This window comes from Borostomias antarcticus, assembly GCF_949987555.1.
Source record: "Borostomias antarcticus genome assembly, chromosome: 24".
Lineage (NCBI taxonomy): Eukaryota > Metazoa > Chordata > Actinopteri > Stomiiformes > Stomiidae > Borostomias > Borostomias antarcticus.
This window is the reverse complement of record NC_140257.1, coordinates 3,160,455-3,188,062: the sequence shown is the minus strand read 5'-3', so window position 1 is coordinate 3,188,062 and position 27,608 is coordinate 3,160,455. Positions and strand designations below refer to the sequence as shown.

At 47.8% G+C, this 27,608-nt stretch overlaps 1 protein-coding gene across 1 annotated transcript; it reads left to right on the top strand.

Moving 5' to 3' along the window:
* Window positions 1-13,872: 13,872 nt before the first annotated feature.
* Window positions 13,873-19,119, top strand: LOC311325234 (HLA class II histocompatibility antigen, DQ beta 1 chain-like; the record flags this gene model as incomplete). The annotated part of the gene is made up of 4 exons (XM_084457903.1): window positions 13,873-13,954; window positions 18,079-18,360; window positions 18,678-18,794; window positions 19,094-19,119. The coding sequence occupies 4 exons, from the start codon at window positions 13,873-13,875 to the stop codon at window positions 19,117-19,119; spliced, it is 507 nt and encodes a 168-aa protein (XP_084314029.1).
* Window positions 19,120-27,608: the final 8,489 nt, after the last annotated feature.

The window sequence follows — 27,608 nt, the reverse complement described above, 5'->3', positions numbered from 1 at the left end:
AGAGATTACAATAACAGTCATATAATAATAACAATAATTATTAAATATAATAATAATAATTAGGCCTATAATTATTATGATAACAATAGCAAAACATAGGCCAGCTGCCCCCCCATATGGCATTTTTAAACCCTAAACACCTGTAAACTTGGCCTAATATTAATTTTTGTTTCCTGTAAGATGGTAATCATGGTCACAATAGCCTATTAAATCAATCGGTTATTGCCTAACCTACATAAAACAACTGATCCCCATGACAATGACATCTCAAAAAGCTTTTGACATAGGCTGGTGCCACCCAGTAGCAGGTTAAGGAACTTAACAGGGTAGCAAATGCAAATTCCACCCAGGCTTAGATAATGGTTCCATCCGCATGTTCAGCAGCAGATGGAAACTGACGCGTTCAAATCGAGCTTACCCGTTCAAAATGCAAGAAATGGCCAAATGGTTCAAAATCACGCGCATTTTAACACGTTGACAACGTGTTGTCTACATGTTGTCAACATGTTGTTTACGTGTTGTCTACATGTTGTCTACGTGTTGTCAACACGTTGTCAACGCGCTGATTTTTCACATGTTGACAACACATAGACAACACATAGACAACACTTAGACAACACGTTGACAACATGTTAAAATTTGCGTGATTTTGAACTGGACGGCCTTCCATATTCGTGTGACGTGAGTTTGCCATACAGACGTGTCTCTCCAGTGACTCATCACCCCTCGGTTCTTCTGACCGGTAACGTTGGGAAAGTAACTGCTATTTTATTCCAAAGACTGAACTAGCAGAAGTGGATTGTTTTCTTTGTTTTATTTTGTGCTCCTACCGCAATGAATGTTATTCATATTGGAGACGGATTATTTTGGAATTCAATTTATGTTTAGTATATGTGCCGGTACACAGTGTTATTCTGACTGACATTATTATTGAAGGGACTTTCATGAACAGTTATTCTTTGTAAGTGAATGCACTGTTTAATTGTAATTTTACCTCATGCTATTTTGGTTTAAATATACATTTGACCTTACTGAACTGTTATTGTCCTTGTGTATAGCCTACAGTTTATTGAGAAGGTTATTTCAGTATACAGTGTACTTACCTTGGTATAGGGGCGCCTCATCTGTCTCGCTAGTGCTGGGGAGGGAGAGTTTATGCTGGGATTGATTCATATTATATGCTGAGCATACACCTTCAGGGAGCTACCGTGCCTGCTGAAGGCCTCCCCACAACATTTTATAGGAGTAGCATCCTGAACACTTAACTCAGCAGGACAGACACCCACATACTTACTCACGTAGGTACTGAGGCTAATCGTGCTGGGGCGTGTGGACCCAGATCCTTACACTGACCCAAACGCCCAAGGTAAGGTAACTACTATGACCCCTATTAGAGGTTTTTAGCCTCACATAGTCAAATCCATTTTTTACATTTTAGAAAGATGCAGAATAAAAGTACTGCTTCCCCCGAAAAAATGTTGTCTGAATTTATTAATTTAAGACATTTTGAGGGTTCAACAAGAATGTCCTGTTTACTTCTGTCTGTTTTGGTCCCCACCTCTAACAAGGCAAACAATAGTATTATGACATTGGTACCATACAGTATTAGTCTACATCGAAATCTTGACTATTGCACCTTTAAGATGACTTTGTATGAAAGTGTCCAAACTTGAAATTTTAAGCATTTTCCAAACATTTTGGTAAAATATAGTAGTTTGCGGACTCATGCTTACTGTAAATATATGTTCTTTATTTTTTATTATGCAGGTCGGCCCAATCCTGCAGCTGACCACCCTGATTTTGCCCCATCACTACACCTGGGTCCTGAGGTCTGGCAACGCCAGTCCAACCGCATCTGCTAAGAGAGCAGCAAATAAACTGGCTCGGTACCAACGAGCAGCTGCACCTGAGCCCAGGTCAAAGGTCATTACCCAAAATAAAGAGGACAAACACGACGAATGTGACCACAAGATGGCTGAATCAAACGGCAGCTGAGAGAACAGAGTGAAACTCCACAGCAGGAAGATAAGGCTGCGCTAAGAGAGCTTTTTACTGAGAGGTGTCCAAACAGATCTGCAGGGAAACGGAATGTGAGCTCGCTAGAACAGGATGTCACAAGACTAGCAAAATTGCTCATCTCTTCTGAGAACTTCATTGTCATAGACAAACTTCATTGTCACATATTTCCATGTTTTCTGGACTGACAGGTTTAGCTGTGTTTACATGGATTTTTATCTTAACAGTTCATCTCAGAGCGAAGGGTTATGTCCAGGGAAAGTCTCTTTTTTATTACCAATGTGCTCTCAGTATTGTTGAATTTCTTACTGTTAATTCATTGCCACTTTGTTTGGCTTTCTATACATGGATCTGTCCACTTTCTGACTGTGTACAGGGCAACAGGTTTACTTATTGTCCACATAAAACATTAAAAAGCTCAATAAACCTAGTGAGATATTGGTATGTAATCTCATGACAGAGTGGCGCCACACAGTTCAGAGCATCTATCAGTGGCAGGATGTGCTGAGAAACCAAACAAGACGCAGGTTACTTTACATGTATTGAATAAGTCTGCATAACTACAGTAGCCTGCAAATCAGGCAATCTTTTTTGCACATATTGTCTGCAACAATAATCAGAGCCCAGCAGAGAGAAGGAACAGGGCAATGATGGCTTAGTTAAAACAACACAGACTGCTGGTGTCACTTTAGGAGGTGCACTTACTCTGGAGACAAATTATTCTAAGTTGCTTTGGATGAAAGCAATGGCTAAATGACTGAAATGTAATGTCCTATCTCGATCTCACCACTAGATGTCACTAGATACTCTTTCTGAGGGTATTTGTGGTGTAGCCTAGTTTGTGTTGGACAGGCTGATATGAAGCATGTGCCCAGAGAGGCTTGTTGATTCCCTTCACTGATCTGACACAATGTGTATGGTGGTTGTCATGTTTACTCCCTGCTCTGGACTGACTGTGTTCTGACCCTGTGGCATCTAGAGAGAGTATCTCTTTCACAGTCATTACCTCTGCCCCAACGACAGCATAGTGCGGAAGGTAGGTATTCATCCTCTGCGTTTCTCCCAACCCAGCTGTCCTCCTCCAGGGGCAGCCAGGACCAGTGGGCAGCCATCGTTCATGACGCCCGGGGACCAAGTGCTCAGTTCAAGTCCTGGTCAGGGACAGGACTGAAGAGCATCTGCCTGTTTTTCAAATTGGGTTCTTGGGAGGAAACCCTTGTGAACACGGGGAGAACATGCAAACTCCGCTCAGAAAGGCCCAGAGACCTTCTTGCTATGAGGCAACAGTGCTAAGGACTGTGCGAATGCCCCTTGTGAGTGATTTTGGCGTTCAGTGTCTCCTTCAAGGACACTTCGGCACACTGCTGGGAGCTGGGATGGAATCGGGGTTCTTCAATCCCCAGTTGGCCGCTCCACCATCTTGTGTCCCTGCTGGCGGTGCCAGACCCTGCCTGCCTTACAGGATATTCCACTCACAGTGGTCGTCCCAGATAGGGCTTCAGTACGAGAGAGAGGGAGAGGCTGTAGATAAATAGTGTTAGCTGGTCTCTCAGTTGAACACCCCCTGAGTGTCTCTCCTGGAAGGGGAGGGAGGGAGGATGGGAAGAGAGATTCAAAGAGGAAGAGAGAATGAGATAAAGGGGGGAAGAGTGGAAGCTGAGCCATGAGAGGAGACTCTGGGAGCGTATGGGCTGCTTCAGCTCTTCTCCATGAAGAGAGGAAGGAGAGTTGGAGGAAAGACTGGAGCACTGTCTATATAGTCTATAGTCTATAGTCTCTATGGTCTCTATGGTCTATAGTGTCTATGGTCTCTATGGTCTGAGGAACGCTCTTAACCAGGACTTCAAGAAAGGCGCTGCATGGAGTATAAGCTCCGGGCAGATAGAATCAGGCCCTGGGGCTTTCCCTGGCCTTACATGCTGGAGGGCAGCAGCAAACTCCTCTGGTGTGAATTCACCAGAGATGTACCACCGCTAGGAGTTGTGTCCTTCCAGAGGTCAGACACTTCTTTAGCCACGAGACGTGACGATCCGCGGTCTTTGCCCTCAGGTGTCCCACTTTTCACAAATTGTGATGCGATTTTGTTTGCAAAGATGGGGCAGTGATGGGGGGAGTGTCTGGACCTACCAGTGAGGTTGTTAAGGATGCTCCATGCCTTGCGGCTGGAGTGTGAGGAGTCGATGGAGTTAATGGCCTCCTCCCATCGCTCTTGTCTCCTTCGGCTGAGTCTAGACAGCAGGGCTGAGGCAAGTCTGTCTGACTCAGCTCCTGGGGGGGCCCGGAGGAAGGCACAGTAGAGACTCTCACGCTCCTCATCCCAACACGGTTTGTAACTATTGCGACGTCCGCGTGGGATGGATTCTTGGCCTCTTTCACCAGTATGCTGCAGAGTTCCCGGTACGCCTCGTCCACGTTGTTGGTGTTAGGTGGTGGGAGGCACCTTGTGGATCTATGGGTAAGGAGGCGGTAGCGTTTCCAGTTGGCCTTTCAGAAGTTCCATCGCTTCACCGGTTCGCTCGGGACGAGGTCCACGAGTTTAGGCATGGTTATCAGCGATGGTCGATGTTGGGACCACGGGAACTTTCCTAGCACGCGTCTATCAGGGAGCCGGTTATCAACGGCGACGCTCGCGAATGCCAAATCAGGATTGGTCCCAGTTTTCCAGCGACCTGAGACAAAGCTGGCTGCGCCCTTGGGATCGTACAACAGGGCCAGGCTGTTGGCAGACTTTGCTTCGCTTACGGTGGTTAATCGCAGCTACTGACCATGAGAAGGTGTCTGGTGTCGGCCTCGCCACAAATGAACTATTCATTCATTCATTCATTCATTCATTCATTCACACAAACAGATTATATATAAAGCTTCCCTCTCCCCATCTTTCTTTCTCTCTCTCTCTCTCTCTCTGTCTCTCTCTCTGGTGTTGAATTCAACCATGAATGCCCAGAGAGAACCACAACATGGCCATTCAAAATCCCCAAAAAGACAGATTACTAAATGTACTACATGAATTGCAAAACATAAAGTAATTGTGAGTAAAATAAATTATTGGCTTTATATTATTTTATTTTTTTTAAAGAATTACAATAGGACTGACTGGCTTTAAAAAAAATGTTGAGGATGTTTCTAATAGTGGCTCAAAGTGATCATGACAGCTGGCCTTCAGTGAAATTATGTGAAAATATTTACAATTCACAAATGTCACAAAAAATAACACTCAGTGAATACAGTAAATACATACAATGAAATGACTTTTGACCACTGGTATAGATATACTCTTGTATGTAAAATAAAATCTCATAAACATGAAACAACAACAACAACAAAAACATGTCCACTTCCCCAAAGTGTTAAAATGATTAAACAATTCATTGCCTTTTGGCTGACATGAGTTTTCTATGAGAACGACTTGACAGTCTGTGTCTTTATACAGTCATTTTCAACGTGGGGCCAAAAACACCTCCAGTTGTTATATAGGTACAAATATGTTGTTTTAGGTCAGCTTCAGGTTTCTACAGTACTTTCTCTTTGCTGCTTGACTCCTCTGGACACTCTGCTTGTCAGCATTCCTTGGTTTTGGTGTTGGGTAAAGAGTCCAGCCATATTATTCATGATTCACTTCTCTGTGTGCAATATAATCATGTCTTCAGTTTTTAATTGTGTGGTGTCCATGGTCACCATGTTGGGAAGCGGTCATTTAATACAAACGACGCTAGGCAGGGAGTGTAGCATGCTTCACTTTTGGTTTAGTATCTTGTTCAGCACTCAAACCTGTGAAAGGCTGTGAAAATTATTATGATTGTCTGTTTAAATAATGCAGGGATATTATGATGACGGGTTGAATGATTCAGGGATATTATTTGATAGATTTATGATTGACGGTTTGAATGATGCAGGGGTATCATTGTGTCCTGTGTAACGTGTGGGCTGACCTTTGATGACCTCTAACCTCTACAGTGATGCGTCCTGGTTCAACAAACACACAGAAATTCTATTTCATATACAGTATACTAACACACACACAAACACACAATAGGAGGAGTTGATGTAGCTCTCAGTTATATACAGCTTATCTTAGTAACTAGTGATGAAAAGAGTCTGAAGCATTTCTATAACATCTGACAATATTCTTCTGTCCAAAGTCGCTCCATAGTTTTATGGTTTCTATATTTAGGGACTTCTCCAGACTGGTTTGTCTGGACAGGTTGGTTTCCGGGTACAAAAAATGAAATAATTCATCAAATAATTCAGAACCGAACACTAAAGGAATGCAGCTTGTTTCCAGGTTAGCTTCAGTGTGATGGATGTGAAAACATGTTGCTTTTTCTCTGCCAGCCGGCCTGCCTGCCCTAAGCCCAATAGGAGGTGCTACATATCCTCCTGCCCACCCCTTATGCCCCAGCCACAGTGCACACTTGTTCTGCTCCTGTCTTGTGTGATCAGAATCACCTCACCTACCAGATGACATGGTAAGAACAACTCTCACATAAAATCTGCCATTGGCTGATGAGAGATTAGGGAAGTGAAAGTGGAGTTGTGGGACTTTCCAGACCTCATGTCTTTCAGTGGAGGGGAAGCTGGAGGTAAACACCCTGCTGTAGCAGCACTGACCGGCCCTGAGATGAGGAACAGGACAGACCACAGAACATGGAACAGACCTCTGTCATATCATCACACAGTACAGAAACTCACACCATGGTCCAGGTTGAAGAATAGAGAAATGAACATTCATAAATCTAAATATCAGTCATTTTGAAGAGATACAGACAGCCAAGTTGTTTTTATTCAAATTCAACTCTCTTTCTGGACATGTTCAATGTTATTCATTCACTCAGGGGGTGGTTGGGTTTCTAAGTACAGTAGTGTTTGACCAGGTACGCATATTACCATCAGATGAAGAGTTTCCTGCACCTGAAGGCTGTTGTTATGCAGATGACAGTTTTAAACTGACTGTACAAATGACTGTAATATAAACTATAACTAGCCTACAGCTGGTTGGCTGAAAAAGAAGGTTGGACACATGGCCAGAATTTAAAGACTTCCTGTAGGATAGAGGATAGGTACTTTGCCACAGTCATTGTTGTTTTCAGGGAGGGGGATGCATTTGAAATAATTCATCAAATAATTCAGAAAAAAGACTTAAGGATTTTTGGTTTATCTCCTAAGACCCATTCTGAGCCAGGAAAAACGCTGCTTCTATATATATGCTCTTGTATATGAAATATCAGCTCATAAACATGAAACATATGCAAAAAAAATCAAAACAAAGTGTTAAAATTATTAAACAATCCATTATCTTGGGTCTTACATGAGGCTTCTATGAGAACTACTTGAGAGTCTTTGTCTTCATACAGCCATTTTCAATGTGGGGCCAGAAACACCTCCAGTTGTTATATAGGTACAAATATGTTGTTTTAGGTCAGCTTCAGGTTTCAGACGTGGTGGTTCTAGCGTCTCAGACGTGGTGGTTCTAGCGTCTCACACGTGGTGGTTCTAGCGTCTCAGACGTGGTGGTTCTAGTGTCTCAGACGTGGTGGTTCTAGTGTCTCAGACGTGGTGTTTCTAGCATCTCAGACGTGGTGGTTCTAGTGTCTCAGACGTGGTGGTTCTAGCGTCTCAGACGTGGTGGTTCTAGTGTCTCAGACGTGGTGGTTCTAGTGTCTCAGACGTGGTGGTTCTAGCGTCTCAGACGTGGTGGTTCTAGTGTCTCAGACGTGGTGGTTCTAGCGTCTCATACGTGGTGGTTCTAGCGTTTCATACGTGGTGGTTCTAGTGTCTCATACGTGGTGGTTCTAGCGTTTCAGACGTGGTGGTTCTAGTGTCTCAGACGTGGTGGTTCTAGTGTCTCAGACGTGGTGGTTCTAGTGTCTCATACGTTTGTAAACTGACATCCTCTCCTCCTGCCCCTGTGTTCCTGGGGCTCGTAGTTCTTCTGGGATTTGTAGTTCTGCAGGTGATATGGCTGCAGGCACACACAGAACCTATGGGAGAATCAAGTCCTTTAACAAAATATGAACAATATATAATTCACCAGGGATTCATTCATTCATTCATTCATGACCACGCAATGGGCAAGGTTGTTTAACAGAAAACACACCTCTGTATTCGCTTGAGATTCTCCTCCATCTCCTGATTAGCTAGCTCCACCAGGAAGTGGATGTAATCAGTGTGCAAAATACCCGTCAATATTCGGGGGGGTCCCCATCTCACGTTTGTTGCACAATACCGGTCGAAAATGTCTTTCTCAAAATGCAGTAGGCCTATAACATTACAATATTTCGTTGATGCAAGCCAAGACAATCAGTCTATAGCCTACGTGACAGCACACACACACGCGCACACACACACACACACACACACACACACACACACACACACACACACACACACACACACACACACACACACACACACGTCACCAGGGCTCAGTGCTATGGTGGGCCAATGAACTGCAATGGGGGGCACAATTATTACTAACTATTTTTGATAATCCGATATGCTATAGTATTCGTAATGCAACCCTGACATGCATAGGAGGTTGCACTGGCTAAAGTTATTTTATAACAAGGAGAGGCCAAGTTGTGCATTACAATGCAGACACGACAATAATTGGCACCAATCCGGCGCACTTACAAGAGTGAGTTTCTAGTAGAGTGAACCGGTGGGAATGCCTTCGGAATGCTGCAGCATACATTCCTGTGGCACATTCTTGCCCAAGGGCACACACGTCAGCCAATCACACGTCAGCCAATCACACGTCAGCCAATCACACGTCAGCCAATCACACGTCAGCCAATCACACGTCAGCCAATCACACGTCAGCCAATCACACGTCAGCCAATCACACGTTAGCCAATCACACGTCAGCCAATCACACGTCAGCCAATCACACGTTAGCCAATCACACGTCAGCCAATCACACGTCAGCCAATCACACGTCAGCCAATCACACGTCAGCCAATCACACGTCAGCCAATCACACGTCAGCCACACAGGAGCTTGAGACACACGGCAGGTCTACAGGTTCATCATGAAACCACACACTCTCTCACACACACACACACACACACACACACACACACACACACACACACACACACACACAGACAAAATTATTAAACAATCCATTATCTTGGGTCTTACATGAGTTTTCTATGAGAACTACTTGAGAGTCTTTGTCTTCATACAGTCATTTTCAATGTGGGGCCAGAAACACCTCCAGTTGTTATATAGGTACAAATATGTTGTTTTAGGTCAGCTTCAGGTTTCTACAGTACTTTCTCTTTGCTGCTTGACTCCTCTGGACACTCTGCTGGTCAGCATTCCTTGGTTTTGGTGTTGGGTAAAGAGTCCAGCCATATCATTCATGATTCACTTATACTTCTTATCCTTTTCCTACCCCGACCCTACCCCTGACCCCTGCCTCTATCTGGGCCCAGGCACATTCACGCACACACAGACACACACCAGTGTTTGCCATGTCTCTCCTATGATGTTATTAGCCTCTCTTACTCTGAAAATGTAATTTATTGCTTTATAAATGTTCTTAGCCGGTAGACAATCATACTCCAGGAGCTTGCTCGATCGCCTTGTTGAGAGGGGTCAGGGAAGAATTTTTACAGCTCACTTATCTGGCCCCCGGGTGATTACTGTTTTTTTGCTTCCCTCTGGAATATGTAGGGGTGGGACGTCTGCCCACCTCCCTTGTTCTCTGTAAAGCGCATTGTGTTGCCTCTGGGTATGAAATGCGCTAAACAAATAAAGCTTTGATTGATTGATTGATTCACTTCTCTGTGTGCAATATAATCATGTCTTCAGTTTTTAATTGTGTGGTGTCCATGGTCACCATGTTGGCAAGCGGTCATTTAATACAAACGACGCTAGGCAGGGAGTGTAGCATGCTTCACTTTTGGTTTAGTATCTTGTTCAGCACTCTGTGAAAAAACCTGTGAAACACTGTGAAAATTATGTATGATTGACTGTTTAAATGTCAATGCAGGGATATAATTTGATACATTTACAGTATGATTGACGGTTTGAATGATTCAGGGATATTATTTGATAGATTTATGATTGATGGTTTGAATGATTCAGGGATATTATTTGATAGATTTATGATTGACGGTTTGAATGATTCAGGGATATTATTTTATAGATTTATGATTGACGGTTTGAATGATTCAGGGATATTATTTTATAGATTTATGATTGACGGTTTGAATGATTCAGGGGTATCATTGTGTCCTGTGTAACGTGTGGGCTGACCTTTGATGACCTCTAACCTGTACGGTGAAGTGTCCTGGTTCAACAAACACACAGAAATTATATTTCATATACAGTATACTCACACACACACACACACACACACACACACACACAAGTTGTGGGACTTTCCAGACCTCATGTCTTTCAGTGGAGGGGAAGCTGGAGGTAAACACCCTGCTGTAGCAGCACTGACCGGCCCTGAGATGAGGAACAGGACAGACCACAGAACATGGAACAGACCTCTGTCATATCATCACACAGTACAGAAACTCACACCATGGTCCAGGTTGAAGAATAGAGAAATGAACATTTATAAATCTAAATATCAGTCATTTTGAAGAGATACAGACAGATACAGCCATGTTGTTTTTATTTAAATTCAACTCTCTTTCTGGACATGTTCAATGTTATTCATTCACTCAGGGGGTGGTTGGGTTTCTAAGTACAGTAGTGTTTGACCAGGTACGCATATTACCATCAGATGAAGAGTTTCCTGCACCTGAAGGCTGTTGTTATGCAGATGACTGTTTTAAACTGACTGTACAAATGACTGTAATATAAACTATAACTAGCCTACAGCTGGTTGGCTGATAAAGAAGGTTGGACACATGGCCAGAATGTAAAGACTTCCTGTAGGTTAGACGATAGGTACTTTGCCACAGTCATTGTTGTTTTCAGGGGGGAAAACATTAGAAATAATTCAGAAAAAAAGACTTAAAGGTGGGATAGGTAGTTTGCTTTTGGCTTTATTTGGTAAAATTGTCATAGTATCCTTTCAGCTATCAGTAACAGAAGTGCTCTGAGAATAAACTTGGATCTCCGTGTTTACCGCTGCCTCTGTATTTTGGATTCAAAGAATGCACCGCGCCCGAATGTATTGACCAATCAGGGTCTCTATCTCGTCACACCTACCAGTCATGTTTGGAGGGAGGGATTACATCATGATTGACAGGAGGAAGGGGCGGGTTCTTTTTAAAAAGATGACCAATCCGAGGCCTTGTTGACATCAAACTACCTACCCCACCTTTAAGGATTTTTGGTTGAGCTCCACAAGTCATTTTTTCTGAGTAGGCGCGTCCTACTCTCCAATTGTCAAATAAAGATGTTTGTTTGCTGTATCATTTGATTGATTTATGATTGACTGTTTGAATGATACAGCCACATCATTTGATTGATTTATGACTGATTGTTTGAATGATACAGTCACATCATTTGATTGATTTATGATTGATTGTTTGAATGACTGCTGTGAGGTGACAGTACTAGGTACTGCGCCACCTGTTTGAATGATTGACTGTTTTGAATGAGGCAGGGGTATCATGTGATTGATTTATGATTGACTGAATGATACGGGTGTATCATTGTGTTCTGTGTAACGTGTAGGCTGACCTTTGATGCCCTCAGTACAGGTCCTAGCTAACCAAACACACGGAAATGATATTTTATATACTGTAACCCTGTACACTGACACACGCACGCACAGACACACATCTTCTGGTAGCTCCAGAATACATGTTCATGATCAGCTTCCATACGCCCACATACCCTCCAGAATAGTTGTTGTATAGATAGAAGCCTTCCTCTAAACTTTGTTGCTCTAAAAAATCTGAAGATATTCTTCTGTCTTAAGTCGCTCCATAGTTTTATGGTTTCAATATTTAGGGACTTCTCCAGACTGGTTTGTCTGGACAGCCTGGTTTCTGTGATACAGGATCAGTGAGATTCTCACACCAACAGTTGATGTAAGTGGATAGGAACGTAGCCATAATCTTTCTTTGTTGTTGTTTTCAGGGGGTAGATTGATTAAATTATGCATTTTGTCAGTACATGAGTTATCATATTAATGTAAAAAGGTAAAATAATTAATTGAATAATTCCGTCATGCCACTTTTACATGATAGCCATTAGTCATCTAGTTCTACTATAACTGAAGCATATAATCAGCCACTTCCCTAATGGCATTATAGGCTTCATGTTATGTACTGTACACTTTCAAGTCCCCATCAATCTGATGATCATCATCTTCTTTTTACATAAAGACCTTTATGTGAGAGGCCTCTGACACCCCAACTCTATGTATTCTATCCCTGCATTACCTGCTAAGTTCTCATCCACTGTGCATTTACACTACAAGCCTGAACAGCCATGTGAGCGTCTACCTAGATACAGATGATGAGGCTGGAAATGACTCATCTGATTGGTCCAAGGGTCCTACACAAAAGACAAAAGAGAGAGAAAAGAAATGTTCAGTTCAGTGTATAATTCAAGTCTTCTCAGTTCTCCTCTCTGTGAAGAAATGACATCAACAACAATTACATGCTTTGCTTGATAAATACAACATTTTTGGTGGAAATACATCATAGTCTTTCATCATAATGTTACAGGTTTGTAGTTTTCAGACAGAAACACTTCTCCAGATGCAAATGTTTCCAGAGCTTGCTCTTCGACATCAGTCCCTCCCATATTGTAAACATGAATCATTTTCCCGGTATCTCATTTGATCCCAAGCACACGGTCCATAAGCAGATACACACATTGTGGCATAGGCATGGCACGGATCAGCTCAGACCTTGTTTTGCTGAGGAAACCTTGCACAACTGGCCAAAATGGCTACTCAGGATATTGTTGATTTGGATGTAATTGGTTAATTAAGTTTTAAGTGGTCAGTTGATACCTGTGCTATTCCTTGTGCTGCCCTCTAAAGAGATATGTCTGTCTGTTGCTGTAACACTGTCAATATGGTTGGCATGGCTGAATTTAGGAGAACTGAGTGTGACTGCCTGAAGAGACAAACATGATGAGTAAACAACGCTCTAACTCAATACAAAGTAAAACTGAATTAAATGTTTGTCAATGTTTAAAAACAATGCTGTATTTATGTAAATGACTGTGTTCTGATTGAGAATTAACTGTTAGTGACCGACCATACAGTAATAATGAACGTACAATGTTTGACCTCTGCCTAGTAACATGTGACATGTGTTTTTCTGAAGCAGAGATTGGTTGGTTTGGTTAAGAGTCAGTTTATTATCTGAGTGCTCTGCTCTCTTTCATCTAGTTGAAAAGTTGAACGCTGGAAGAACATGTCCTTGTCAACTGTGTTTTCCATTTGCATGGCTGTGGTTCTGTCCACGCAAAAAGCAGGTAGGCTACATTATCATAAACTACACACCGTGAGTCTGTATAATACAGTCTGTATAAAGTCTATTGTATTACCAGGTATAATTAGCTTTCCATCAATGAACTAATGACAGTGATCTTATTGTTGCATATTATTTCATATAACATTTGTATTGAATGTTTCTGAATTGTTCTTTGACATGATTATCATGAATTATGAGAAAATAAAGTGTGTAATGAATTCAGATGAAAACTGTAATTATGCATTATTTGTTCTTCAATATTTCAGATGGATATGAGATGAACACAGTGTCACACTGCTTATACTCTACAGAGCAACCGCATGAGTACATATACTCTTATATTTATAATAAGATTGAGTATCTCAGGTTCAACAGCACTAAGGGCAGGTATGAGGGATACACTGAGCATGGTCTGTATAATGCTAAGATCTATAATGATGATCCTGCTGAAATGGCTTCTATGCGAGCGGAGCTGGAGCGTTTCTGCAAGTACAACGCTGAGCTCCACCTCTCTCACGTACTGGAGAAGACAGGTGAGCTGCCCTCCTCACCACAACAACATCACATCTCTCACTCACCAGATGATACGACACCTCTTTCATCTGTTCACTACAAAACCTGTAATGAAGCTTCTGTCTGGTGGATATAAAGCAACATAGACCTGATGATGATTAAATGATGATGTTTTCATCTTGTGGGATGGGAGGATGATATTGTTTTTCACCATTCAGAACTGGTGGACTGCATTACTGGTCACCTCTGGGACTGAGAGAGATCTAGAAACAAACATGATGAATCTACACAGTTATATTAAAGATCAATAATAGAGTAGACATATTAAAGACCAATAATAGAGTAGACATATTAAAGATCAATAATAGAGTAGACATTTAAAGACCAATAATAGAGTAGACATATTAAAGACAGTGGCAGTGGCTAGTTGCAAAACTAGAATGGAGAAGTAAGACGCCTCCTTCCCTCCACTAGTCTGGGGGTCCACCTTGGGCAAGTGGTAGTACCCCCTAGCCCCCCTACCTGGGGTTACAGGCAAAAAACCCTGATGAAATTACAACCTAAAGGAAGAGAGACCCGGCCCGGAGGAAGCCCGGGGCCCTCGTCTGGAGCCAGGCCCAGACGGAGGGCCCGCATGCGAGCGCCTGGTGGCCGGGCTTACCACGGAGCCCGGCCGGGCCCAGCCCGAATAAGCAACGTGGAAGCACCATCTCCTCCTCCATCGTCCTGTGGACCCACCACCCGCGGGAGGAATTGTCGGGGTCGGGTGCGCTGCCAACTAGGTGGCGGTGAAGGCGGGGGACACCGACGGACCGGACCCGGGCGGCAAAGGCTGGCTCTGGGGACATGGAACGTGACCTCGCTCGGGGGGAAGGAGCCGGAGCTTGTGAGGGAGGTGGAGCGATACCAATTACACCTGGTGGGGCTAACCTCCACGCACAGCACCGGCGCCGGAACCAAACTCCTGGATAGGGGTTGGACCCTGTTCTTCTCCGGAGTTGCTCACGGTATGAGGCGTAAGGCAGGTGTGGCTATACTAGCTAGCCCCCAGCTGAGCGCCTCTGTGCTGGAGTTCACCCCAGTGGACAAGAGGGTCGCCTCCCTGCGCCTTAGGACTGTGGGGGGGGGGACTCTGACTGTGGTTTGTGCTTATGCACCGAACAGCAGTTCAGAGTACTCAGCCTTCCTGCAGACCCTGAGTGGAGTCCTTTTGGGGGCTCCTGCAGGGGACTCCAGTGTCCTACTGGGGGACTTCAATGCACACGTAGGCAATGATGGAGAAACTTGGAGGGGCGTGATTGGGAGGCATGGCCACCACGATCTGAACCCGAGTGGTGTTTTGTTGTTGGACTTCTGTGCTAGTCACGGTTTGTCCATAACAAACACCATGTTCGAACACAAGGATGCCCACAAGTACACCTGGCATCAGAACACCTAAGGCCGAAGGTCGATGATCGATTTCGTTATCGTATCATCTGATCTGAGGCCATGCGTTTTGGACACTCGGGTAAAGAGAGGGGCAGAGCTGTCCACTGATCACCATCTGGTGGTGAGCTGGTTTCGATGGCGGGGGAAACTTCTGGACAGACCTGGAAAACCCAAGCGTGTAGTGAGGGTGAACTGGGAACGTCTGGAGGAAGAGCCTGTCCGGAGAGATTTCAATTGCCACCTCCGGCGGAGCTTCTCAGGCATCCCTGTGGAGGTTGGGGACATCGAGCATGAGTGGTCGGTGTTCAAAGCCTCCATTGCTGAAGCTGCGGCTGGGAGCTGTGGCCTGAGGGCCATAGGTACCTCAAGGGGCGGTAACCCTCGGACACCGTGGTGGACAGCGGTGGTGAGGGAAGCCGTCCGACTGAAGAAGGAGGCCTTCCGGGTTATGTTAGCCCGGGAGACCCCAGAAACAGTTGCAGGGTATCGACTGGCCCGGAGGGCTGCGGCTTCGGCCGTGACCAAGGCAAAGCAGCGGGTGTGGGAGGAGTTCGGAGAAACCATGGAGAAGGACTTTCGGTCGGCACCAAAGTGTTTCTGGAAGACCATCAGACACCTCAGGAAGGGAAAGCGGGGGACCATCCAAGCTGTATACAGCAAGGAGGGGACACTGCTGACCTCAACTGAGGAGGTTGTTGAGCGTTGGAAGGAGCACTTTGAGGAACTCCTGAACCCGACTAATCCACCCTCTACGATCGAGGCAGAGCCGGAAGATGATGGGGGGTCGTCAATGTCCTTGGAGGAGGTCACTGAGGTAGTCAAACAACTCCACAGTGGCAGAGCCCCAGGGACTGATGAGATCCGTCCAGAAATGCTGAAGGCGCTGGGTGTAGAGGGGCTGTCTTGGTTGACACGCCTCTGTAACACTGCGTGGAAGTCTGGGTCAGTGCCGAAGGAGTGGCAGACTGGGGTGGTGGTCCCAATATTCAAAAAAGGGGACCAGAGGGTGTGTGTGCGAATTATAGAGGCATCACATTACTCAGCCTCCCAGGGAAAGTTTACTCCAAGGTGCTGGAAAGGAGGGTCCGGCCGATAGTCGAACCTCAGATCGAAGAGGAACAATGCGGATTTCGTCCTGGTCGTGGAACTACCGACCAGCTCTTCACTCTCGCAAGGATCTTGGAGGGGGCTTGGGAGTTTGCCCAACCTGTCTACATGTGTTTTGTGGACTTGGAGAAGGCTTACGACCGGGTCCCCCGAGAGGTCTTGTGGAGGGTTATGCGGGAGTATGGGGTGAGGGGGTCCCTACTTAGGGCCATCCAATCCCTGTACACCCAGAGCGAGAGCTGTGTCCGGGTCCTCGGCAGTAAGTCGTCTGCCTTTCCGGTGGGTGTTGGCCTCCGCCAGGGCTGCGCTTTGTCACCAATCCTGTTTGTGATTTTCATGGACAGGATATCGAGGCGTAGCCGGGGGGAGGTGGGTTTGCAGTTCGGTGAGCTGGGGATCACGTCACTGCTTTTTGCAGATGATGTGGTCCTGATGGCATCAGCTGCCTGCGACCTCCAGCACTCTCTGGATAGGTTCGCAACTGAGTGTGAAGCGGCTGGGATGAGAATAAGCACTTCTAAATCCGAGGCCATGGTTCTCAGCAGGAAACCGGTGGCCTGTCCGCTCCGAGTAGGAAATGAGTCCTTACCCCAAGTGAAGGAGTTCAAGTATCTGGGGGTCTTGTTCACGAGTGAGGGAACCATGGAGAGGGAGTTTGGCCGGAGAATCGGAGCAGCTGGTGCGGTTCTGCAGTCGCTATACCGCACTGTTGTGACGAAAAGAGAGCTGAGCCAAAAGGCAAAGCTCTCGATCTACCGGTCTATCTTCGTCCCCACCCTCACCTATGGTCATGAAGGATGGGTCATGACCGAAAGAACGAGATCACGGATACAAGCGGCCGAAATGAGTTTTCTCCGGAGGGTGGCTGGGGTCTCCCTGAGAGATCGGGTGAGAAGTTCAGTCATCCGGGAGAGACTCGGAGTAGAGCCGCTGCTCCTTTGCGTCGAAAGGAGCCAGTTGAGGTGGTTCGGGCATCTAGTGAGGATGCCTCCTGGGCGCCTCCCTAGGGAGGTGTTCCAGGCGTGTCCGGCTGGGAGGAGGCCGCGGGGTAGACCCAGGACCAGGTGGCGGGACTACATCTCCGCACTGGCCTGTGAGCGGCTAAAGATTCCCCAGGCAGAGCTGGTTGATGCTGCTAGGGAAAGGGATGTCTGGGGCCCCCTGCTGGAGCTGCTGCCTCCGCGACCCGACCCTGGATAAGCGGATGAAGATGATGATGATGATGACATATTAAAGACCAATAATAGAGTAGACATATTAAAGACCAATAATAGATTAGACATATTAAAGACCAATAATACAGTATATATAATAAAGACCAATAATAGAGTAGACATATTAAAGACCAATAATAGAGTAGACATATTAAAGACCAATAATAGAGTAGACATATTAAAGACCAATAATACAGTATATATAATAAAGACCAATAATACAGTATATATAATAAAGACCAATAATACAGTATATATAATAAAGACCAATAATACAGTATATATAATAAAGACCAATACTAGAGTTAATTAATAGAGAACAGAACCCTGATCAATATGATATGAATGATAGTGTTATATGAACTAATGTGTTGCTGTTTTTCCTCCACTATCAGTGGAGCCCTCTGTCAAACTTCTCTCAGTGACCCCCTCTAGTGGCAGACACCCTGCCATGCTGGTGTGCAGCGCCTATGACTTCTACCCCAAAAAGATCAGAGTGACCTGGAAGAGGGATGGACAGGAAGTGACCTCAGACGTGATCTCCACTGAGGAGTCGGTCAACGGTGACTGGTACTACCAGTTCCACTCCCAACTGGAGTACACGCCCAGATCCGGGGAGAAGATCTCCTGCATGGTGGAGCACGCCAGCCTGGACAGACCCCTCGTGAAGCACTGGGGTGAGTTCACTGTCCAGCTGTTGTTAGGGTGTTGTCATGGTGTGCTAGGGTGAGTTCACTGCTCAGCTGTTGTTAGGGTGTTGTCATGGTGTACTAGGGTGAGTTCACTGCTCAGCTGTTGTTAGGGTGTTGTCATGGTGTACTGGGGTGAGTTCAGGTGAGCAGGGTACGAGTGCTGTGTTGTGGCTGGGTACCTGAATGACCCTGACTGTGACTGTGTGTGCTAGCGTATGATAGATGGTGGTCTGTCAGAAGCTACATACAGGACAGCTACAGTGTCATCACATGCTAACAGAAGGGTCATTTCTCCTTGACAGACCCGTCCCTGCCTGAGTCTGAGAGGAATAAGATCGCCATCGGGGCGTCTGGGCTGGTGCTGGGACTGGTCTTTGCACTGGCTGGACTCATCTACTACCAGAAGAAGAAATCCAATGGTGAGTCATCAGCTGTGTGTAGAGAACATGTACAGTCTTCATAGTCATCTGTGTGTAGAGAACATGTACAGTCTTCATAGTCATCCAGTCTTCACAGTCATCTGTGTGTTATGTATGCAACACACTGTAAAATAATCATGATGTAAGAAAGATTCACTTATACATTGAGAGATGTATTTTTCAAGAATACTGCTCCTGTGTTCAGTGGATGGTGGCAGCAATGTTGATTTATTTGTTGAAATATCACATAGTGATTGTGTCACCTCTGTCTCTTCACCCTCTCTGTGTTTATTTCACAGGGCGGATGCTGGTGCCTGCTAGCTAAGGTGAGACTCCTCTTGTCACAGAAAAGTTTCACCAACTACTACAACTGACTGTGCCTGATGGTCATTGTAACGGTTTTCTTTTATCTTCTCAGGTTTGCAGGTCTGTTTCTGAATCCACTGCTGAACTAGACCTGATATTAGAGCTTCCTTCTAACCAGAAATCTCAGTGTCACAGCTTTCAACAACAAATAAGCCTAATTCAATGGACGCTTAAAGAAGGTTGACGCGCTGCCACTTGCTTGTTGCTTGTTTGAAGATCTGGATTTGTGAATGAATGTGTCGGGCTTAATAATAGTCAATAGTCCAAAAAAGGTCAGTCATAACTGAGGTCAAAAAGCATAATTAGATCTCTCAGAAATAAAAGAAAATGTTTTCGCATTATAGCGGTATATCCTACGTTGCTTGCGGTTGAAACCCTATATCAGCTCAGCGCTCCTCTCTGCACAGTAGTGATGTGACGTTCAAGAACGATCCGATTCTTTTGAACGGCTCTTTAAAACGAACGATGGGAACCGATTCGCAGTTGTGGGAGCCGTTCTTTTTTCACTCAAGCTCCTCCCTACTACTTCACTGGCGAACAGGCAGGAGAGCACAGTCATTCATTGTAGCCTGCTTAGTTTTTTTAGGTGTTGCGTGAATAACATAAGTCAGGTTTATTTACACACAAACACATTTTATACAAAGGGTAAATCCCAAAAAATGATCTTGCTGTCAAAGCAGAGGCATGTGGCGCCACCTTGTGGAATATTTACCACATGTCCACACAAGCCATTACCAAATGAAATTATAGCCTAATCATTATTTTAGAATATCCCACCAATAGAATATATATGGCGTTCTTGCATGAGTGGAAGGGACTCTTTTACCCATCTGGACCAAAACAGGTCTGATATGAATGAATGAATGTCTTTTTATTTCTCACATGGATGAGTATATTGTATCAACTAAAGAAACAAATAATGCTTCAATTTCCACATCATCATCATCCATGATTGAGAAGGAGCAGGATGAAGATAAAATCTTATTTTTACCTGCCCCCTTATTCAAATGAGCATAGCATTGCTTAATGGTCAGCCCATTCCACCAACAAGCGCAATGCAAAATAAACCAAACCAAGCATATATATGCATAAGATATATAATACATGAATAATAATCCAAGGTCAAAACCCAACTATGCATTTTCATAGTCTGAATGTTCTATATCTATACAAAATGTAAATTGAAATATTGTGCTACAGTGCTTTAGTTCATTATTCAAAGAGTTCCATAGTTTGACACCCACCACTGCAGTACACATCTGTCATAATGTGGTCTGTGCATACTGATGCTTAAAATCATATTTTCTTCTGTGATCATTCTCTGAAGTGAAAACAAACAACTTTTGTAACTGTTAATGTTTGACTTTTTGCCTTGTGCACAATAATCAGTGTCTGTAACTAAATTTGCTCTTTCAATTTCAATAGTCCAGATTTAATAAAAACTATATTTGTGTATATGTCTCTATGGTCTATAGTCTCTATGGTCTATAGTGTCTATAGTCTATAGTCTCCTCAGAGCCCTATCACCTCTCCTAGGCCGCGTTCTGAATCGCATACTACCCTACTATATAGTATGCCACATGCAGTATGGCAAAAATACCAGGATGTCCTACTACATCCGGTCGTATTTTGCAGTATGCAAGCCAGCAGGCTTTTCTGGCTATTCTGACCCACAATCCTGTGCGCAGTGGAAATGTGCGTCACAAGTGCGAGTCGTGACAGCTGTAGACGAATGTCGCGTTATGGACAGCGACGGATGTGGGCAAATTTCAAGGCGCAATGTTATGACAAGGTAGTATGTCCCAGTTGGATGCCTACTGCTTGCAAAGTACGTACTTTCTAAGGGCAGCTGTAGTAGGTACTGGTAGTAAGAAGTACTTTCTAAGGGCAGCTGTAGTAGGTACTGGTAGTAAGAAGTACTTTCTAAGGGCAGCTGTAGTAGGTACTGGTAGTAAGAAGTACTTTCTAAGGGCAGCTGTAGTAGGTACTGGTAGTAAGAAGTAGAAGTATGCGATTCTGAACGCAGCCCCAGGCTCCTCTCATGCCCTCCCCATGTTTGTATTAGGTCACTTCCTGAAGGGGCCAATCACATAAAGAACTGCATTACCCATAAATCTCTCCTCTGACGTGACCCGCAGTCTGGTAAACCTGCACCATGGAGAGAGAGAGAGAGAGAGAGAGAGAGAGAGAGAGAGAGAGGGGGGTGGGGGCAGTAAATTCTTACCCTCAAGCTCAGGGTCTGGATGTGTAAAACAACTGGCTCACTCAGGAGCACGGAGAATGAACCTGGAAAGTTTCCATTTTCTGAATCCTTCTGACTGCAAAACGGGTGATATTGGTGGAGTTGAGCTAATCAATCCTGAAAACAACACACTGTACTGTACTGTCATGTACAGTAACACAGACAAACGACCACTGGGCCCCAGATTCATCAAATATATATTTTAATGAAATAATACTCACAAAACCTTCTGACATAAATGGCAAAAGATAGTGGAGAAATAAGCCATTTATTGAAATAATGCAAAAGAACCGATGGCAAAAACACATCATCTGGTTGCTTCTTTTATAACCCAGTTACAGAGAGCTCACTCCAGAACACTCAACATGAATATGCCATCAGAACAACAACGTGGACCAGCTTTGATCCTGGACAGAGATACCGGGCTCCGGTCTCAGTGCAGAACAGGACTGACTGACCCAGACCAGGTTCATACACTATCTAGCTGTTTCAATGTAGATTGAACAGACGCCCTCTGACAAAAACAACAAACTCTAAACACATTTTTTGAAATTATATATACATTAAATGTATATGTAGAGAAAAAATTGTTTTCTGCCACAGAAAAAGCAAGTAGTACCACAAAATCCAACTGTCGATGGTAACACCATGGACGAGAGACTAAACAGAATAAGCAAAATAGAACACGGAACGCTCGAAGAACGGTTCTCTGATGCCGCCTGAACCATTTAGTCATAGCAACGCTGAGAGAGAGAGAAAGAGAAAGAGAAAGAGAGAGAGAAAGAGGGAGGGAGAGGGGGGAGAGAAGGAGAGAGAGAGGGGGAGAGAGAGAGAGGGAGAGAGAGAGGGAGAGAGAGAGGAGAGAGAGAATGAGAGAGAGAGGGAGAGAAAGAGAGGGAGAGAGAGAGGGAGAGAGAGAGGGAGAAAGAGAGAGGGAGAGAGAGAGGGAGAGAGAGAGGGACAGAGAGAGAGGGAGAGAGAAGGAGAGAGAGAGAGAGAGAGGGAGAGAGAGAGAAGGAGAGAGAGAGAGAGGGAGAGAGAGAGGGAGAAAGAGAGGGGAGCTGGGGTTTTCATGGGAGTATGAGGCTGGGCTGCTGGAATATACCAATCTCTCCTGGTACCAGTGGCGGAGGGGTGTTTTAGGGCAGATCTGGACTGTACCATGCTTCCACAGCCCTGGAGGGGGTTGCTATTCACACACAAAGCTGAGATGCACCAGAGAGTGATTGATTATCAGACGGTGGAAAGCGAAGACTTGTCAGACACTGAGGCGCTGCATTCACACCCGTTATGGCTTCTAGGCGCAGTATCTGGAACGCAGGGAGGAGGAGCAGCTAGAGGGACAACGTTCCTACAGGAACACCCGTCTCCAGGGCCCCCAGAGAGACCCACCCAGAGTGACGCGACTAGAGGGAGACCCACCCACTAGAACCACCCTAGAACCACCAGCCTAGAGGAGCAGTGTGCAGTCTAGAGGGAGACCCACCCACTAGAACCACCCTAGAACCACCAGCCTAGAGGAGCAGTATGCAGTCTAGAGGGAGAACCACCCACTAGAACCACCCTAGGACCACCCTAGAACCACCAGCCTAGAGGAGCAGTGTGCAGTCTAGAGGGAGACCCACCCACTAGAACCACCCTAGAACCACCAGCCTAGAGGAGCAGTGTGCAGACTAGAGGGAGAACCACCCACTAGAACCACCCTAGAACCAGCAGCCTAGAGGAGCAGTATGCAGTCTAGAGGGAGAACCACCCTAGAACCACCAGCCTAGAGGAGCAGTATGCAGTCTAGAGGGAGAACAACCCACTAGAACCACCCTAGAACCACCAGCCTAGAGGAGCAGTATGCAGTCTAGAGGGAGAACAACCCACTAGAACCACCCTAGAACCACCAGCCTAGAGGAGCAGTGTGCAGTCTAGAGGGAGACCCACCCACTAGAACCACCCTAGAACCAGCAGCCTAGAGGAGCAGTGTCCAGTCTAGAGGGAGCTGGCTGGTTCTCCTGGTCGGACAGACAAAAGCAAAACAAGGACAGAGAGAGACCGTCTGTCCCGATGCTACCCTACCTCCCCCCTAAAGGTCCCGATGCTACCCTACCTCCCCCCTAAAGGTCCCGATGCTACCCTACCTCCCCCCTAAAGGTCCCGATGCTACCCTACCTCCCCCCTAAAGGTCCCGATGCTACCCTACCTCCCCCCTAAAGGTCCCGATGCTACCCTACCTCCCCCCTGAAGGTCCCGATGCTACCTTACCTCCCCCCTAAAGGTCCCGATGCTACCCTACCTCCCCCCTAAAGGTCCCGATGCTACCCTACCTCCCCCCTAAAGGTCCCGTTGCTACCCTACCTCCCCCCTAAAGGCAACGCACTTCTCCACTGGTGCCTGACGAAGGGTCCAGGTACACAGAACCAGTGAGCATTGTTACGGCTCGCATGCCCTCGCCTCCACAACCGCCTCCCTCTCTCCCCTCTGGGCCCGCTGCGCGCTCGGGGCGTCCTACGCGCTCTTCCGCACGTCGCATCGGCCCAGGCATGCAACGCTCTGACTTTCCGGAGTTTCCCCCCATTACCGGGCGTTCCCCGTCTCCGGCCAGCTCCGCGGACTCGGCAGTCTCCTCCCACTCCGGTGGCGAAGAGTCGGATCCCGACATGCCCAGCACATCGGCCCGTGCGCAACAACAAGAACGGCGCGCTCGTCTCCGACGATGACGCGGGCGCGGCTCTACTCACCGGTTTCCTATTCATCATCACCACACCTGTCCCTCGTTCTGCAATCACCTTCTACCCCTACAAGAACCTGGTCTACACTCCACTCTTCGCCAGATCTTACCATAAACTCATGTGGTAAAGTATAGCCTAGCCTACATCTCCTTACCTGTGTTTTGTAGTGTTTTTTCCCGTTCCCCGTTTGTGATTACTCTCACTCACCCTGCCTCCCCTCCTCATCTCTCCAGTTCCTGCCTGACCCACGCTTGTCCGATTACCCCGCTCCTGCCTGACCCACGCCTGTACGACAACCCTGCTCCTGCCTGACCCACGCCTGTACGACAACCACGCTCCTGCCTGACCATCGCCTGTACGACAACCCCGCTCCTGCCTGACCATCGCCTGTACGACTACCACGCTCCTGCCTGACCATCGGCTGTACGACTACCACGTCCCCCTTTTTTGTTATCTCATTAAATCGCCCCTCCGGGCTTTACCGTCCCTTGCCTCCTCCTTTCCTGTTGCGCCTGGGTCCCTAACCAAACCCTCACAGTAAGATCTGGCCAGTTTGGACCCAGCCAACATGGAGGAGAGACCTGCACCTCCCGGACTACTCCAAGCCCTCCCACAGACCCAAGCTGTGCAATTGCAGCAGGTATCCGCCCAACAGCAAGCCCAGGAAGAGCGACTGAGGGGCCTCGCTACTCTGGTCTGCACCCTGTCCGACCAGGTCACCGCGCTCAGTGCCCGCCTGGCTCCGTTCCTGAACCCCACCGCTCCACCAAACCGGGAGCCCCATCTCGCCTCCCCGGCCCCCTACGACGGGACGTTCACCCTCTGCCGGGAGTTCCTCATGCAGTGTGAGTACGTGTTTGACCTCCAGCCAAGTATGTACTCCACTGCGTCGGCTCGGGTAGCCTACATCGCCAACCTAACCACGGGACGGGCTCGCCGTTGGGTCATGGCGGGTCGCGAGGGCGCAGCTGCCTACATGCAGGACTACACTGCCTTCGTGGCTGAATTCAGGGCCGTGTTTGACCACGACGTCCACGGACAGGACGCGGACGCTGCTCTCTCCGACCTCACCCAGGGTCCCAGTTCCGTAGCGGACTACGCCACGGAGTTCCGCATCCTCGCTGCCCGTTGCCCCTGGAACGAGTCTGCCCTGTACAGCGCTTTCCGACGGGGCCTAGGGGAGGCCATGAAGGACAGCCTGGCTGGAAGAGACAGACCAGCGACCCTGAACCAACTCGTCTCCCTCTCCATAGCCATTGACGAGCGCCACCGGGAACGCAGGCGCGAGCGGGCGCACCAACACCACAGCGCACCCAGACCGTCTCCACCTCCCTCTACCGGCCTCTCTCGGCCTGTCCCGGCCTCCCTCGCACCCCCAAACACCGCTGGAGAGGGATCCATGCATCTGGGCCGGACCCGCCTGACCCCGGCGGAGCGTGAGCACCGGAGTCTGGACGGACTGTGCATATACTGCGCTAGCCCAGCGCACGCCGTCGACTCCTGTCCCTCTGCGCCTCCCAGGGCGGCAAGGGGAGTAGGTTCACTCGCCAGGGGGTACCGAGTAAGCCGGCTCATCCATCCCCTAGCCCGGACCCGTGCCGCCAGGTTCACTGTCACCCTCGCCTGGCAGGGGCACACGCTCTCCGTCCCTGTCCTCATCGACTCCGGTGCCGACGAGAACTTCGTGGACGTCCAGTTCGCCCACAAAGCGGCGCTCCCTCTCTCCCCTCTGGAGAGGCCCCTCTCGGCTTTCGCCCTGGATGGCCATCCCATGGGCCCCATCACGCACCGGACCCTGCCCCTCACTCTCACAGTCTCGGGTAACCACGTGGAGAACGTCCGCCCCTTCGTCATCCACTCTCCCGACGCTCCGTTCATCTTAGGGAGGCCCTGGCTGGAACTCCATACCCCTCATGTCTGCTGGAGCTCGGGGCGCATCCTCAGCTGGAGCACCACCTGCCACGCCCGCTGCCTCCGAGCTGCTCAGACCTCCACTCGGGTTGACCGGCCCCGTCCCGCTCCTCCTGACCTCTCCACGGTCCCTTTGATGTACCACGACCTCGGGGAGGCCTTCAGTAAGGAGCGCGCCCGCACACTCCCCCCTCATCGACCCTACGACTGCGCCATCGAGCTCCACCCTGGCGCCCCTCTCCCAGCCAGTCGTCTCTACAACCTCTCCCTCCCGGAGAAAGCTGCCATGGACACCTACATCTCCGAGTGCTTGGCCGAGGGCCTCATCCGACCATCTCGTTCCCAGGTGGCAGCGGGGTTCTTCTTTGTAAAGAAGAAGGGAGGAGACCTGAGGCCATGCATCGACTACAGGCTGCTCAACAACATCACGGTGAAGAATAAATACCCACTCCCCCTCATGAGCTCCAATTTTGAACCCCTCACCAGTGCCACCATCTTCACCAAGTTGGACCTCAGAAACGCTTATCACCTGGTGCGTATCCGTGAGGGGGACGAATGGAAGACCGCCTTCAAGACCTCCCGTGGCCACTACGATCACCTCGTCATGCCCTTCGGCCTCACCAACGCCCCCGCCGTCTTCCAGGCCCTGATGAACGACGTGCTCAGGGACATGCTGGACGTATTTGTGGTTCTCTACCTGGACGACATCCTTGTGTTCTCCAGGAGCGCTGAGGAGCACGTCCAACACGTCCGCATGGTCATCCAGCGTCTCCGGGAGAACCGCCTGTACATCAAGGCGGAGAAGTGCACCTTTCACTCCTCGTCAGTGGAGTTCCTTGGGCTCAATGTGGAGGGAGGCCTGACGCGACCCGACCCCCGAAAAATCAAGACCGTGGTCGAATGGCCTCAACCCACTACCCGGAGGCAACTCCAGAGCTTCCTTGGCTTCGCTAACTTTTACCGCCGTTTCATACGGGACTACAGCCGGGTAGCAGCTCCCCTCACCCACCTCACCTCATCCCTGCGTCCGTTCATCTGGACACCGGCTGCCAGCGCCGCCTTCTCCGCGCTCAAGGAGCGCTTCACCACCGCTCCGGTCCTTCTCCATCCTGACCCCTCCAGGCAGTTCGTGGTCGAGGTGGACGCATCGGACACAGGCATCGGTGCTGTTCTGTCCCAGCGGTCAGTGGAGGACCAGAAGTTGCACCCCTGTGCCTTCCTCTCCCGCCGGTTCACCCCAGCTGAGGTGAATTACGACATCGGGAACAGGGAGTTGTTGGCGGTGGTGGGGGCCTTGGAGGAGTGGCGCCACTGGCTTGAGGGCGCGGAACACACCACCCTCGTCTGGTCGGACCACAAGAACCTGACCTTCATCCGGGCGGCCAAGCGCCTCAACTCCCGCCAGGCGCGGTGGTCACAGTTCCTAGGGAGGTTCGACTTTACCCTCACCTTCCGGCCCGGCTCCCGCAACGCCAAGGCCGACGCGCTGTCCCGCCTCCACGCGCCCGAGGCGCCCCCCGCGGAGCCTGAGACCATCCTGCCGGCCTCGCGTGTCGTAGGGGTGGTCACCATGAA